Raw genomic sequence first — 15,846 nt, 5'->3', positions numbered from 1 at the left:
TCAGCACTAGTCCCTTTTGAGATATATTTTACAAGATAATTTCAATGTAGCCTTTCACTTATCTTTACTTTCTTGTTGTCAAACATCTGCTCAAGTTACAGATGATATCAAAAGTAGGTGAAGACACAATATTAATTCCATGGTTCTTTGTGTGTAGAGACTCTTGATTAGATCATTCTCTTCATAATCATACAGCTATTTGACAAAACGCCCCTTTTTACAGGCCTCCCACTTGTGATCACTGTCAATTGTGTTCAGCCGAGCAAAATGATGAGCAAGTGGCCACGAGTCAGCATGCAACACCACAAGCAACCACCCACAATAAGTATATAACACTCCACGCTAAAATGAAGTGGGATCAACCACAAATACAGAAAATAGATTTTACATCGAATACAGATGGGGTATCAGGGATCCTTGTGGTGCTGTTAAAAAAATCTGTAATTGTCAAACATATTGTCATCAAATAAATATGAAGATTTGTACATTTTTGGACAAAGCAAAGATGGATCAAACATCCCCCCCCTCCCTAATTTGGATTATAAATTTGTCTCTTTCTAAACCAAAACTCAGTAGATTGAAGCTTACACCAACCCATAAGCCCCTTCGTCAGTAATGAAAGAGCAGACCGTAAGGTCTAATTATATTTTTTCTCCATCAACCTCGCTGCTCTGCATAAGAGTCAAAAGCTTTCATCGTCTTGACCACAAACTGCCAGCTGCATAGGTGACTGCGTGATGACAAAAATTATTAATCACCCAAATAGTCTGTTGACATGTTGTGTACGCTTCTGCTCTTAGCTGCGTGTCTGAATAATTAGCCTGTCCTATTCGCTGTGCCTCTTTTATTTTGGCCTGCCCTCCATTCGGCGCTGTTGTCACGCTGTTGACAATGACAGTGGTGGCAGCCATCCATACTGTGCCACCGGCAGAGTGTGAGCTGGCAGGTCACAACAATGACAGGAAAAGAGACGAAGGGAAATTCCAGAAACACAGGAGCTGCCTTTGAAGACATGCGCCGTGGTTTAATGTGTCTGCTATTCACAAGGGCTTTTGAAGTTGCTGTTCAATAAAATGAGGCCCAACGACTGCTGCGTTGAATAAATATGTCATCATTCCAAAGGCTTCTTATAAGGAGCTTACAAATAAACTAATCTTCTTTCACAAATGAGCTAATTTCATATTGGAAGTACAACTCATTATTATGGCCAACTTTTTCACCTGCAGCCTCAGCACCTGCTCCACCGCTCTCTGGCATAAAGCTCCCTGTGTCTTGGCTGGATTGCTTCCCACTGGATAACATTTCCAGCAACCATCCATTATTCAAGCCAACAACACGCCACATAGCCAAAATAACCGGTCTAGATGTACGAAGCAAGGAAGAACACATTAGCTGCCTACAATCATAGCCTCAAATCTCTTATTCCCCGAGTAAGCCCACAGCTCCCAACATGCAGAGAGCTGAGTGAACAGGTGTTGAGCCTGGATCCAGCTCGGTGTGCCATGCTGTTTTGCTTGGCACACTTTCCATGTGGATGCGTGGATTTGGGGATTTATAGGTTTAGCACAGCCATCCATGAGCTGGCTTTGCAGGATTCCTTGTTTTTATGATGTTTAAAATCTCATTTCCCTCCTCAAGTTTTACAATTGATTCCAGCTGCCTCACGGTGATATCCGTTCCATATCTGTACGTTACCTCTGACCATTATTGTATTACGTTATAAATTCAAGCTACACTAATCTGAGATAAAATAATCCCATCAAAAACATTGCCACTCTGGTTTTAAGATTTGCCATTCCACCACATGGTAAGCTCAGATCATCAGATGAAGGGAACAATGTTTAAATATTATAGGTTTCTGCTGTGCTGGCATTAATAAGATGGATTAGTGATAAACTACAGTAAAAATAATTCAAAGAAACCCATTGGTCCCTCACAGATTGTGTGATCTTGCATTGAAAAGAGGAGATTCCAATGACATGGTAATATCTACCATTCATATATTTTATGGCCTGCAAAGATTTCTGTACAGATGAACAGCCTGTAATCTGAGGTGATGTTCGTTGCTGGCGTACGTGACTGGCAGTGGCTGCCACGTTGAATGTTTCGCCACTTGTGTGGGCATGTCTGGACGACACAGTGAAGTATGTGCATTAGTGGCATTTCTCAAAGTGCAAAGCCAATCTGACAACTCCTAATGAGAAAGTTGGAGGCTGATTGATGAAGAATATTGTTTTTCATTAGGTAGGTCCAAGCCTCAATGAGCGAAAGCCATCATGAGAGGCAGTTCAAGAAAAAAAAGAAAAATAGGATATTTACTTATGATTTTATATCTTCTTCCTCTGGACTGAATTATTACTTATTTATTTGTTGAAAAGAATGGCAATTTTATTTCAATTTAGATACATTTGCTTTAAAAATCTGAATTGTTGAACAGTTTCAAGTCTTTTTTGATGACAACACTTTTTCTTTCTGCAAAGTCAAACATCTGAATAAACATCATTCAAACATGGTGACTCCATTTTTTTTTTTCCTTCTAAATGCTGAAGGCTGAACACACCAGCTTTGCACCGGTACAATAAATAATTCTGTTACACTTTTTGAGAAAAGAACCCTCAGGAACACTGTGTGCCATAACATGTTAAACTACACAATTTAGACAATTGTTAGAATATTATTATCTGACTCCATTTTTTGTGTAGCGCCTACAGTCAAAATTCTACTTTATCTGCCACAATGTTTCAAAGGAACTGAGCCATGCGGAAAAAAAAAGGAAAAATCATTATTTTATGTGCTCTTTTTGTGATATCCTGACAAATCCCAGCAGTAAATATGTAAGGGTTAATGGCCGACGAAGTGTGCTGTGTCTGTTACTTTTTAACCCACGCCGTGGAAGCCTGAACCGTCCGACGCAAAGTGTGTTAAAAAGTATTAATGCACACTTTGAACGCCATTAACCCGCTTATACCATGGTCACTTACAAAAGCAATACATATTAACCAGTTTTTAGTCCTTAATTCTTGTGTTTTTTTTCCGATTTGGATCGATTTTCTCACAAAAAGCAGACTATTTGTTACAAATAGGCCGCGTCGCGCCGCACCACCGCTGCAGTCAAGATTTGGCGATATATATATGCTGATCTTTCTAATGGGTTCAATAAAGCATCAGTTCAGAGTGAAAGTTCACCTCTTACCGCTTGTTTTTGTCCAAATGATGAAGCAAAAGGTTGTTTTAAAGAAGCCGGCGCAGTGATACAAATCATTTAAGCTAGGTGACCGGAACTTATTTTTTCAACGTGCGGTAATCACTGTGGTTCATCACTTTTTAATGTACACCCAGCAGCCAATCAGAATCGAGTATTCATCCAGACCATGGTATATGGCTTTTTGTGTCATTACTTTTATTGCACAAGCGGAATGAAAAACAAAAACATTTGTATAATTAAAATGCAACTTTTATTGATGACACTGGGACAGAATAGTTGTTTGCAAAAAAGAACTAATTTCAGATTCTGGGACATGGATTTTACTCAGCAGCATGTCCTTCCTTTGTCCTTTAACCACTTTGTTTCTCATGACTTTCCCATGACAAAGAGTCCCTGCTTGGGGAGCTGTACTTGATAATGAATGAGCTGAGTCTGTGCTAATGCATAACTTTGATAACTTCTTCATAGAAAGGCTGGATTTTGCGTTCAGTAGGAAGACTGAAACTTGGCACAGATGTGGTATGCGTCAAGGTAAACAAGAGGACAAGTGTAAGCCTTCATAATGACACAAAATGTTTCCTAGAAAGCACAAGTCAAACTGAAACAGGTCATTGGACTTTTCCATGGTGGCCTTGAAGTGCAATTAGTCACAACAAACAATTCCCTCAATGCAAAAACATTTTAAAGATCACAACAAAAATTTAAAAAAGCAATACAAAAGAGAAGAAGCAACATTATATTTTAGAAAAAAAACCAAAAAATTACGGCTGCACAGTGGCACAGTGGTTACCGTTCTTGCCTTAAAGCAAGAAGGCTGTGAGGCTGTGGGGGACCTTTCTGTGTGGAGTTTGCATGTTCTCCCTGTGCATGCGTGGGTTTTCTCCGGGGACTCCGGCTTCCTCCCACCGTCCCAAAACATGCTTCATGGGTTGATTGGTTAATCTAAATTTTCCCTAGGTGTGAACATGAGAGTGCGTGGATGTATGATTGTGGACACTCCACCCTGCGACAGACTGGCGACCTGTCCAGGGTGCTCCCTGCCTTCGCCCACAAGTGGCCGGGATAGGCTCCGGCAGCCACGTGACCCCGATAGGGAATAAACGGAAGCAGATGAATGAAAAAAATAATGAAAATTTATAGAAACTAAAACACAATTTCAACCAAAAAAAAAAAAGAAACGAAATTGAAATTTTGTACTTACATTTCGATAAACAAAAGTTATCACAATAAAATGATAGAAAACGTAAAATGGTAAGAAACTGGAAAAGGCAGGTACTGTGAGACATTACTGATTGGATGATGACATTTGAGTTTTTTCCAATGAGTCTTCGATGTCCGCATACTCATAAAGGTTTACTGCTTAGCATCGAGCATATTCAGTATCGCTTAATGCCAAATAACTTTCGGCCAAGATGATGGATAAATGCCATCATCCAATCAGCGATGTCCAATGGTACATACCTTCTTTCCGTTTCGTATTGGTTTTTCAACATTTCATTTTGATTTCAGGAAATTACTTTTGCTTTTTGAAACGTTCAAATTTTTACGTTGGTTTTCGGAATTTAGATTTTATTTCTTAAATGTTGTTTTTTTTAATTATTAATTTTGCTGTTTTGAAGGTTGCTGTGATCTTTAATGGGTTTTTGTGTTGAGTGATTTGTTGGTGTGATTTGTGCTTCAAGGCCACCTTACTTTTCTTCATAAATTCACAGTTAATGACTAAGTTGTATCACACCAACAGCACTATTACATACTTAATTTAGCCGACTATCTTCATTAGCAAAAAACAAACTTTGTTTCTTGCTTCATTTAAATAAAGAGGGATTTCATTGATGTGACTCTTTCCTAAACGAGTTAGTGTTTGTCATATTTTCCAGGAAACTAACATTCAACATGGTTATTCATACTAGTGTAGCATTTAAGAGTTCACAGAGTTAAAAATGTTAATGGTATTAATTTTTTCATTAGAATAGGAGGGTGATTACTTTGTGTTTCGTGAACACTTCCTACCTGCTTTGACTGCTTTTTACCTGATTTCTTTTGGTTTTAGTTTTTTTTCTTTAATTAAGTGTTAGTTCCGTTTTTTAAACATTTTCTAAAAGTTTGTGGTGACATTTTGTTTTTTTCTGCTTTAAACGTCCAACTTGAAATCATAAAATGTATTTAGTTATGACATTTCAGCAAGTTTACACGAATAAGAGAATAACTATATGGTTGTTTTACATTAAATTTCAACATACATTTGCAATTGTGTATAAGAATCTTAACACAGCACATCTTGGACTGTCACTTTCTTCTATCAGTTGGACAAAGAGGATGGTCTCCATCCTGGAATTTCATGAAGTAATGGGAGAAACCAGAACCAAATAAAACACTCCAGGATCCCAAAAAGTTTTTTTTTCCTTCACACTTTATCATTTTCCAACACTTTTCTGCTTGTCTTGGTAAAAAAAAAAACGTCATGACAGAATTTAAGCTGAGGATTCAGATTCATTTATTTAAAAGTCTTTTTCCACCTTCAAACATTTGAAATATGCACAGAACCATAAAGAAACTTAATCTTTAGTTCACCTTATGGAAATAAGTCTACTTAATAATGCTCTACCACAGTCCAGCTAGCACATTCAAAACAAGCTCCACTGTAAACTGCTGCAGATTACAGACAAATGGGCCAAAAAAGCTCCTGATCGTCCCTCGCATAAGTCACTTTCAGCTGGATGGCTGCTATGTTGGTGAGTGGCTTGGCCCCCGCTGCACTCAGTGTTTTCTTAAGCAGAAAAATGAAATTTATATAGTGATCAGATTTTGCAGAAATGTCTTTTTTCTTTTCCCCCATTTCTAGTTGCACACTGGTACTCCAGGAGAAAATTGGTGCCCACACCTGGTGAAATAGCCTCTCTAATGGAGAGAAAGCTGTCCCTCTGTGTACAGTATGCTTCGGCACAATGAAATGATGTAGCTTTTCTTGGGGGCTGCTCATGCACTCTGAAAGATTCCATTTTTCACCCCATTAACTGCGGCCTACTGGCTTTATTCACAACAAAGATAGGCTAAAACAATCCTAAACACGCCCACGAACAAGCACAATTGCAACGATTGATCTGAGCTGTTCCACCCAGTCTGTGCAGCAGGACAAACCATTATCTCCATCCCCCCTCCATCTCTGTCTGCTTCTTTCTTTCACCCACTCTCTTTCTTTCAGAGTTCAAGAGTAATACACCTCTCTGTTTCCTTTTCTAGGCCTACCAGATGCAAAAAAGATTGTCCAAATCAAGCACACGCATGCAAGGCAAAAATATGTTTATATATATAGAAAAAGATCTGCTTTATTTGTAACTAGCCCTCTGAAGATGTGGTTGGTGATAAAAATCAATGAGCAGAATTTTTGGAGTGTTTACCTCAGCAAAGGTCTAACTCTAACCTACAGCCCTCATTACAGTGTGTGCTGAGTGCAGGGTTCGCGGAGAGAGTCAGAGCTCAAAGGGGCAGCTAATCCAGTGGTTTCACAGACACAAAGTCCTTGTCAATATGTTAGCTTCCCAGAGAAGCAGCAGCTCCACATGTAGATGAAGTTACTTTGCCAGCGCCTACGGTGGCCTTGAAGTGCAAAACACACCAACAAATCACTCAATTACAGATCAAAACTACAATAAAAAAAGCAAAACAAAATGTAAAAAAAAAAAAAAAAATCTGAAAGAGAAAGTAATTTCCAGAAATCAAAATAAAACGATAAAAAACACGAGAATTCCGAAAGGGTAGTTGAAATAATTTACAATCTAATCAGCAATGTTCCATTGTACCTACCTTTTGTGCTTTCTTCTTTTGTTTTAATTTTTTGAAATGGTAAATGGTGTATGCTTGGAAGGCCCAAAGCACTTCACAGTCACAGTCCCATTCCCCCCATTCACAGACTGAAAATTACTATTGTATTCCAAAATTTTTTCGTTTTCTTTTGGGGCAATGGGGCATCGCTTATAGGGTGATGATGTTTGTCGATCATCTCAACCGAAACTTGTTTGGCATAAATGGAAATTCTTGGTACTAATCATAACACTTTTATTAGTATGCAGACATTGAAGATGTATTTGAGAAAACTCAATCGTCAAAAATCAAACATCATCATCCATTCAGCAATGACCCCTAGTTTATACCTTATTTTGGTTTCTTATAGTGTTTCTTTTATTTTTTTAACAATTTGATTTTTTTGTTAAATTACATTTTGATTTCTAAAATTCATTGTTTTTTATTTGTTTGCTTTTTTAATTGTTGTTGTGATCTTTAAAATTTTTTGTGCTGAATGATTTGTTTGCACTTGAGGGCCACCGTATAGTTTTCCTTCTCTTTTCTCCTTTTAAGGTGTGATGTTGTTAAAGCAGCTCGTTTTGTCTGTAACGTCAACGCTTTATCCAGTTTTTACTTCTGAAATAGTTACATAGGATAAGTGAAAACTGCCCAGAGAAGTTCAGAAATGACTGATGTTAGTGTATTAAAACCAGGTGTGGTAAAAATCCTCTTAAGGAAAGGCATTTTTTCATGAATGTGGAACTGTTAAACATCCTATTCATTCCCGGAGGGTTTGAAAACGAGGAGTTCTGTCCGGCTCAGAGGACACTTGTGTGGAGAAGCTAAAACAATTGTGTTCAGCGAAGACTAGATAAGGTTCTGGTTACCTTGTTACTGATGCTTCCTGCGTAAAAGTGGGACTCTCTCAGAGCCATGTCCCCAAGTTTAATTTAGAAATGTAATTCCTCAGATATCTGACAATGGGGGACAAATTGTTCGAAACAACAAAAAAGCCGTTTATCATTCCTACCAAATGGCTTTTAATGAGAACAGACCCATTTGGGGTAGGAATGCCAGGTTGAAGGGCACCTTCTTTTCTATTGTATGGTTATGCTTTTGAGTTTCCCGTGGAGTAATGGCGGCTTGCCCAGTTGGCTGGGATGCTCACCTGTTGGAAGAAGGACATAACCAATTGATTCTGCGATTAAAAAATAACAAAAACAAGCTGAGCTTCTCTGAGTGGAGATAACTGGGCTGCCGTCAGCTGGGCAGTAAAGTCCCAACACTGGCAGCCAAATCAAAAATGATAGTTCTATAGAAAATAATCCATTAGACCAGGGCTCTTTGACTATATATAATTTCTGATTGTGAACATTCATTTGAACGAACAAGACAAATCACCTGTCATGTTTTTTTATGAATCCATATCAAATAACTGTTAATGGCCAGATTTGACTGAGCACAGCTTAATAACCCTTTTATGGCCAACATTCAAAAGTAAGTGAACCTTTTTTATGATGTATAGTGTGTATCTCCAAGTTTTCAATGCAATGCTTTCTTAATGTCTTAACCAAACTCTTAAATGTTTCTTTGGAAAATGAAATGAGAGTGTTTTATTTTCCGCTGCTCGCCGTGTGAATATGCAAATGACTCCCAACAGCCCCTCTGATGGTGGGGTATTGAACTGTTCTTGGTAAGCAGTTTTTTTTTCTCTCTTTCAGCTCTGCTCAGCAGCAATATCAGCAGGGGAAAATAAAGTGAGACGAGGATGTGGCCCCCTTCACTAAAAAAATGTCCTTTGATTTTGGTTTTAGCTCCCTTGGGCAGCCTCTGGGTTTGAAATGGATTTGGGTAAGCGCTGAGCGCAGCAGCCTCGGCAGAAAGAGTCCTCCCTGTCAGCCTGCCGTTAACGTTTCATAACTGTTTTTGGGTTAGACCAGGAGACACCGCTGGCCCACCTGGTAACCGGACAGCTGCTGATTTGACTGATCAGGAGCCAGGTGTTTGGATATGCCACTGTGCACTCCAGGCTTCCACAGGACATTGCAGCTCTGATACACAGTATTCCTGCCTAATCAGATCACTCACACTGCAGTTTTTCTTTGAAACTCTCAATTTTTAACCCAATAAAAAAGCTTTACTTTGACGGACACCTTTGAGGAATTACAGCTGAATAGGAACTGAATAGATCGCATAGTTTTTCTTACTTGAATCTAAAATGTAAAGATGAACAATTTTTTTCTTCTTCTTGAAAACCTTTCAAAACCGTAAATCAATAGATACCGCTACTGCTGATAAAAGCTGAAAAATGCCAAAAACTTTATATTATATTATATTATATTATATTATATTATATTATATTATATTATATTATATTATATTATATTATATTATATTATATTATATTATATTATATTATATTATATCACATTCATATAACACATCTGTAATTGTTGTATAAAAATATTATTATATTATACTTATTAAAATAATAATAAATACTTTTATGTTTGGAGGCCAGTTTCTTTCTTTTATTTTTTTTAAATGAAGTTTACACATTTGTCCGAGAAAAATACATAAATAAATGACATTTTAGCTAACACCAGCCTCTGTCCCTGCTAGCCTCTGTTGTCCTCCCTTGTCTGTCAGTCTTGACTCTTACATGTGCATGTGCACACACAGCAAACTTCAAAAGCTACTCATAATTGCTCTTTGTTGAGCCTATATTCTTTTTTTTCCCCCTTTTTTTGGAGCTTTAATCCTGCAAGTCTTGATTGCCTTGCCGTGTTCATTTGTCTGGAGATGAGCACAAATGTGAAGCGTTGCCTGCTCATGCTATCAATCTGCATAATAACAACATCCGCATAATTACTCTCCATCATTCTTATTTGGTTCCTCATAAAAAATCTGTAGCTCACTTCCATCTCCAATCTATGCCACTCCACTTTGTTGCTCTACTTTTTCCTTTTAATTTAACGTGCAGCATTTCTGTGAGAACCAACATGTGTACACGAGCCTACAGCTACATGTTTTTTTTTTTGTTTTTTTTTGTCAATAAAAAAAATTACTTGGACTTCTCAGCATATTTTTCTTGGCATGTGTTTCTTAGTTTCCTGTAAAGACTAAGTTTCTCGATGTATTCCTTTTCTCTAAGATGCCTTCTCCTGTAATATTTCAAATGAAGTAGTTTATTAGTGAAATACTTAATGTCATCTTTACTTTAAGTTCATCTCATTTTACTTGTCACAAAGTCAGTAATGGGCTTCACCAGAAGACAGGCTGTAGTTGACAGTAATAGACTTCCGAGACAGCAAACTCTCTGTACACTGTACGATTTTTCTCATTTAAAGGAGGTTATTATCATGTTTAAGTCTTTATATGTTTAAACTTAAAAAGGCTCATTTAATAATTTGGTTTTAAAAACAGCCTTTACAATCCAGATATAAGTTTGCCTTTTATTGTCTTTAAAAGTGTGAGTTTCATGTCTCAAGAATTGGACAACACAGTTTTTAATAGGAAACAATTAGAATTACTTAGTTATTATTTTTTAATGCTTCCAGTTTTTATGCTCCTCTACTTTGCTGATACAAGGCTGCATCATGGGGCCAACACAGATCAATAATTGTGTATTAAGAAAAATGCTGAATTGTGTGCAAACTGTGTAATTTTCTTCCAATCAAATTTGACAAAAAAGATGAAGTTTTAGCAGATATTGTTGTGCATTTCTTACACACTCATTGAATGTTGCTGGAGTCAGAAACTGACTACCAATTGTGTGCTGTGCTGTATTCACAGAATAAATTAAATGACTGGGTACCATGGTAAAGCATTACATTTGCTTAATTAGAATGTTCTTAGAAACAGGGGGATTTACATCTTTTTCGGGTTGTTTTCTGCTTTTTAAAACAAACAAATAGCAAACAGGCTTTGTTCCTAAACAGAAAAAAAAAAAAAAATTGAGTCATTTAGAGCACATTCATTTTTTTTAATTTTAATTTTTATTTACTGGGTATTTAAACTCTAAAATCCCAATAACGCCGATTTGAATGTGTTTTGAGTTTTGACAAGTTATAAAGAAAGCTCTGAGAAAAAAGCTAAAAGATAAGATATGAAGACTCTTGACAATCCTAACCCTGTCATAACTGATTGCTTAGCAGCCAAAGCACAACAAATTCTCTGTGAGTTCTGACTTCTATCATGACAGCAAAAACTGCCACAGGTTTTGTATCAAGAGAAAACAAAAACGTGTGAGATTTACCATTGAAGGGTCAAAGTTAGAGGGATGTGTTGGCTGTTTAATAAAAAACACTTTTTTTATTCATGCAGAACTTGCGGTTAAAGTTCTGACTTTGACTGCTTAAAGGCATGCAGTGACGCCACTCCCTCTAAGGAATTGTGGGTGGTCATCAGTTATTCAGCAACAACTTCTTGACTGACTTCTACATTTTACTACATTCACGGGGCAAGTCATCATTTATTTATGAGACAGTTGTTATCTATTATACGGGTCCCTTCATGTGGCTGTGAATGAGGAGATTTTATGGAACATTAAGCTTCCATGTATCTGATGATGCTACACTGATTCTGTTTCTTCATCTCTCCCTCTCACACTGTCTGCAATCTCACAGGTCAGTTAATTATACGATATTTATACCAGTATTATGGCCACCACTGCAGCTTAAGTGATTTCATATGCATTTCAATATGTGGGATTATGCTCCTCCAATAAAAAATGACATTTGAGCCACTTTGCATGGCCCCCTCTAATGGGGTCTGGGATAAGAATGGTGATATGTGTTGGAGCTGGCAGAAACACAAGCTGTGTTTACGTTTATAAATAGCTCCAGCCAGCATTATTCCACTTGCTGTTGTCCCATAATCATCAATCACTGCCGCACGTGGGCCGGCTTCTCCTGCTCACCCGAGAGCGGGTGCAGAGCAAGCGATGCCCTTGCACCTTCAAGTGCTCAAGTAGAGCGCGCTGAGTGGGACAAAGATGGGAGTCGGCGTTAAAGGGAGAGTCGCTTAGTGAGTTATGACAGCTGTGTGACCACCTCAGGTGATTGCATACACCAACATCCGCCATTTTGCCTCTCCAACATATGTATGCATGTGTGTAGGTGCCCTGACTACAGACTAATAATGTGAGGGGTGCTGAGGATCTGGAATGGGTCAACTGTTTGCCTAGGTTTCATATGTCACAGTATCTGGATCTGCCTCCATCCTTTTCTGCTCAGGAGCTTTGCTAGGAGAGCTCTTAGGCTTTGAGAGTACTTGAGATTTCACACACATGTCAGGATGTAGTGTGATTATCGCTGTTCACATTTTCTTTTAAATCTCGAAATAACAGTAGCAGTTTTCTTGAATAATAGTTTTCAAGAAAACAGTTGCTGTTAGTCTCTTGTTCAAACTTTGTGCTGTATTCTCACACACATAAATTTTCAGCGTTTCCATGGCGAAATACAGTCAGAATCCAGAGGATCCTCACCAAAATGGTTACATAACTTTTGCTGCACCATGTACTGTCTTATCTAAGCTTGCGTCTTTATTTCTTTTCAGGCTGTCCTTTCAGCTTTTCTCTAGCTCTTCACATTTCCCTCGCATCACTCAGAGCACATGAAGGACATTTGTGAATGCAGATAAGCACCTGTTTGTTGAGAAAGTCAACTTTCCAGTTCTAACGATATATATATATATATATATATATATATATATATATATATATATATATAGATATAGATATAGATATATATATATAGATATATAGATATATAGATATAGATATAGATATAGATATATATATATATATATATATATATATATATCTAAAGAAAATCACCATGCTGTTTTTATACTTAATTAGAAGGAGCTCACATAAAAAGTACACCCACCCTGCCCCCCATCATGTATAACTTCCTTTTGCTTCCCCTGCTCTCCTTTTTAATTCAATAAAAAAGCAGATTTTGAGTCTCACCTCCCGGAGTTCCTTGGCCACATCCTTGAGCTCTGTGAGAATGCCTTCCAGCTGGTTGATCACCATCTTCATGTGGCTGCGGATGCGTTCTCTCGGGCTGGGGGTCTCAGAGGTGTCCTGGGCCGGAGCTCTGCTGAGGGACATCCTTTACAAAGTGACGTGGGGCCAGTGGCCAACAGGCTGAGGGCGTGGGGGAGCCGAGTCGGGGTCCATGTCTTTGGCTACAATGAGCCTCAGCGCTACTGATCCGAACAGGGGCCCCGGCCACACAGGGAGACCTCAACATCTTAAAAGCACCTGGGCAGCCAAATTACCTTGCCTCGCCCGCACACTTGGCACAGGGTCACACTCTGACATCCATCCCTTCGGGTAGACGCTTCCAAAATTGAAGGGAGTATCAACATCAGAAAAGTCCCACACTTAAAATCCATGGACAAAAAAGGGAAGCAGAAAATGTGAGCTGACGCTGTTTGGAGATTTCTTACATAATCGTGTTAAGCAAACTCATCTCATGTCAGCATGTACATTTAAAACTGTCCCAGCTATTTTAAAACACCTGTCTATACAGGGAGACTTATTCCCCATTCCCCTTGTCCACTTGAATCTTTTTCACTTCAACACAGTGACATATTTGTAGACTAACCTACAAAACTGGGAACACAAAAAAAACAACCTTTTTTAATAGTGGGTTAAGCTTAAGCTACCTGGAAAAATAAAACCCACATCAACAGCTCACTTTGAAAATCTTTTTTCTAATCTATTGATGGCCAGTGGGGACAAGATTTGCCTTTTAAATGAAGTCCCTCAGTGAGGGCTAGTGTCTGCAAGAGAGAAAGGACAAATCTTCTCTGAAAAAAAAAAGATATTCCTCTGTGCCCCGTTTTATTTCTTCCTCTTGAAAAAAACTTGTTAAAATAAACTTTATTTCACATCCATTTTCCTTGCTGGCGAAAGGCTAATCGCGCTGTCCTTGTATTCTTGTCCACAAAAGGCAAGAGAGTAGGTGTGAGCTTTTTTTTTTCTTCCAATCTCTCTCCTGAATGCAGAGCTCATTCCAGGTGGCGTGGGATCAGGATGAATTGATTTCAAAGCCAGCAGAATGTGACTTGGTGAAGGGAATTTGTGGAGGGATAACAAAAAACCCCCAAATCATGTTGTCAGCGAGACACAGTAACAAGGAGCCTGGAACGCAGATGAGCACCCTCCTTTGGAATTTGGATGGGAGCTTGGCTTTTGCAGCATCGCTCTTCAAGTCCTCTCTCAGAACGCTGACCCACAGCAGTCCACAGGGGTGTGCCCAAAAACCAGAATAGCAGAAAGAGAGAAAAAAAAAATCACTTGTCTCCTTCAGTTGTTGCTAAGGGAACCCAGTCTGCCTGCTTGTGCTGTGATTGGATAATTATTTTACTTCTTATCCGTATAGAGAGTGTTTTTTCTGGGGACCGTTCTCAGAGAGGCAGAGAGCCTCGTGCCATCCAGCAGCACAAGATAAATCCCAGGAAAGCTTCCCAGAGGAGCTCCAGAGAGTGAGCAGGAGGGAGAGCTTCGCGCTCAATCCCGGGCAATGCCACTGCCACAGGGTGTGCTGGCCAATCACGCATGGCACCTGGTCAGAAGGGAAGGAAAGCAATTACTTATTCTTTCATGTCTCATCTTTCCCTCCTGTCTGTTGCTAGCCTCTCCTCAGTTTTGAGCAGTTCTAAGAGCAACATCAGTGCTGTGAAGGAGGTTGGAGACATGTGAAGTGAGTTGAGGATTTTCGGCTGCTGGTAAAATGCATCCCTCGCCTCAGCAGTACTTACCTCACTTCCACGCTCACACACGCGTTTACTGGAACACACACCTACTCACCGTGCCGGTATCACCACGCTGTTGCTACGCCTGGAGCTCAATAGCCAGGCGTATCACGATCACTCAAACCTGCCGGTTCCTTGGAGGTCCTTCTGTCGTGCACACTAACATCTTCTCTTCTGACCGTCTTGCTGCACTCTCTGTCTCTGTTCGACTTGCACACACAGGCTCCCTGACACACACACACACAGTTATCCCCCCTCCCTTTACTTACTGTCTTGACAGAGAGAGAAGCTTCTATCAGCAGGGTTATTTCACTCTGAGGTTGTGGCTCATCAGAGAAGGAGTAGAAGTGGAGGATGAAGCTGTGGAAGAGGAGGAGGAGGAGGCAGAAGGCATGAGATGGGGAAGATGAACGGTCCTAATAACACTCTAAGGGAGAGAGAAGGCTGAGGATGACTAAGAGACAGAGCGGCGAGGAGAACTCCTGCTTCGGACTGTGATGCAGGCGCTGCCGTCACTCAGGCAGCCGTACCACAAAAACACACCACCCGTCATCCCAGTCGGGTTGGATGGAAGCACTAGTCGGTACGGCTGACCGGCTGCTGTGAAAAAGGAGCTGTGTGATTCTAATGACAGTCTCTTCCTTTTTGTCTTTTGGTCTGTTTTTATCTTCCTCTCTCCTCTCTCTGCCTTCCTGTCAGTTTTCCTTCATCCCCATCCCTCTGCCCCTCCGCCCTCACTGTGTCCTCACTGACTGCCGGATGAAGGGAAGCTGATGCCAGAGTTTATCGAGAAGCTCGGGCTCCTGCCAGCATCACTCGGCTCCTCTGCTCGGCTCCATGTAGGAGGGGCTTGCTGCCTTAAAGGCACAGCATTTTTGCAACCTCCTCTCCTTCTCTCTCGTCTTCTCCTCCGTGCCGCTGTCAACACTCCCTCCCTATCTCCTCTCACTCAGCCTATCTAGCTTTTGTCACTAGTGTATAGAGGGTATTATCTTTTTTAAATCAAGTTTTTAACATCACTATTATACAAAACAGGTTGGTGTTTGATGGTGTTTGGTGTTTCTTCTGTCCTCCTCCAAAGGATTTTT

The 15,846-nt window shown here is 39.6% G+C and overlaps 1 protein-coding gene across 2 annotated transcripts in view; it reads right to left on the bottom strand.

The window, feature by feature from the left end:
- Positions 1-15,606, bottom strand: part of c3h15orf59 (chromosome 3 C15orf59 homolog) — a 72,167-nt gene extending 56,561 nt beyond the window's left edge. Inside the window, exons 1-2 of one of the 2 annotated variants that reach the window (XM_011493061.3) lie at positions 15,028-15,606; positions 12,963-14,568 (exon numbers count right to left, since the gene is read on the bottom strand). In XM_011493061.3, the coding sequence (XP_011491363.1) occupies positions 12,963-13,106 (144 nt within the window). In that variant the 5' untranslated portion in view covers positions 13,107-14,568; positions 15,028-15,606. Of the gene's footprint in view, positions 1-12,962; positions 14,569-14,813; positions 14,992-15,027 lie in introns of those variants that run through there. The other variant, XM_011493063.3, reaches the window with a different exon arrangement.
- Between the last annotated feature and the right edge of the window lie 240 nt (positions 15,607-15,846).

This window comes from Oryzias latipes, chromosome 3 (assembly GCF_002234675.1).
Source record: "Oryzias latipes chromosome 3, ASM223467v1".
NCBI lineage: Eukaryota > Metazoa > Chordata > Actinopteri > Beloniformes > Adrianichthyidae > Oryzias > Oryzias latipes.
Note: the sequence above shows the minus strand (reverse complement) of the source record. Positions and strands in the feature narration are given on the sequence as shown.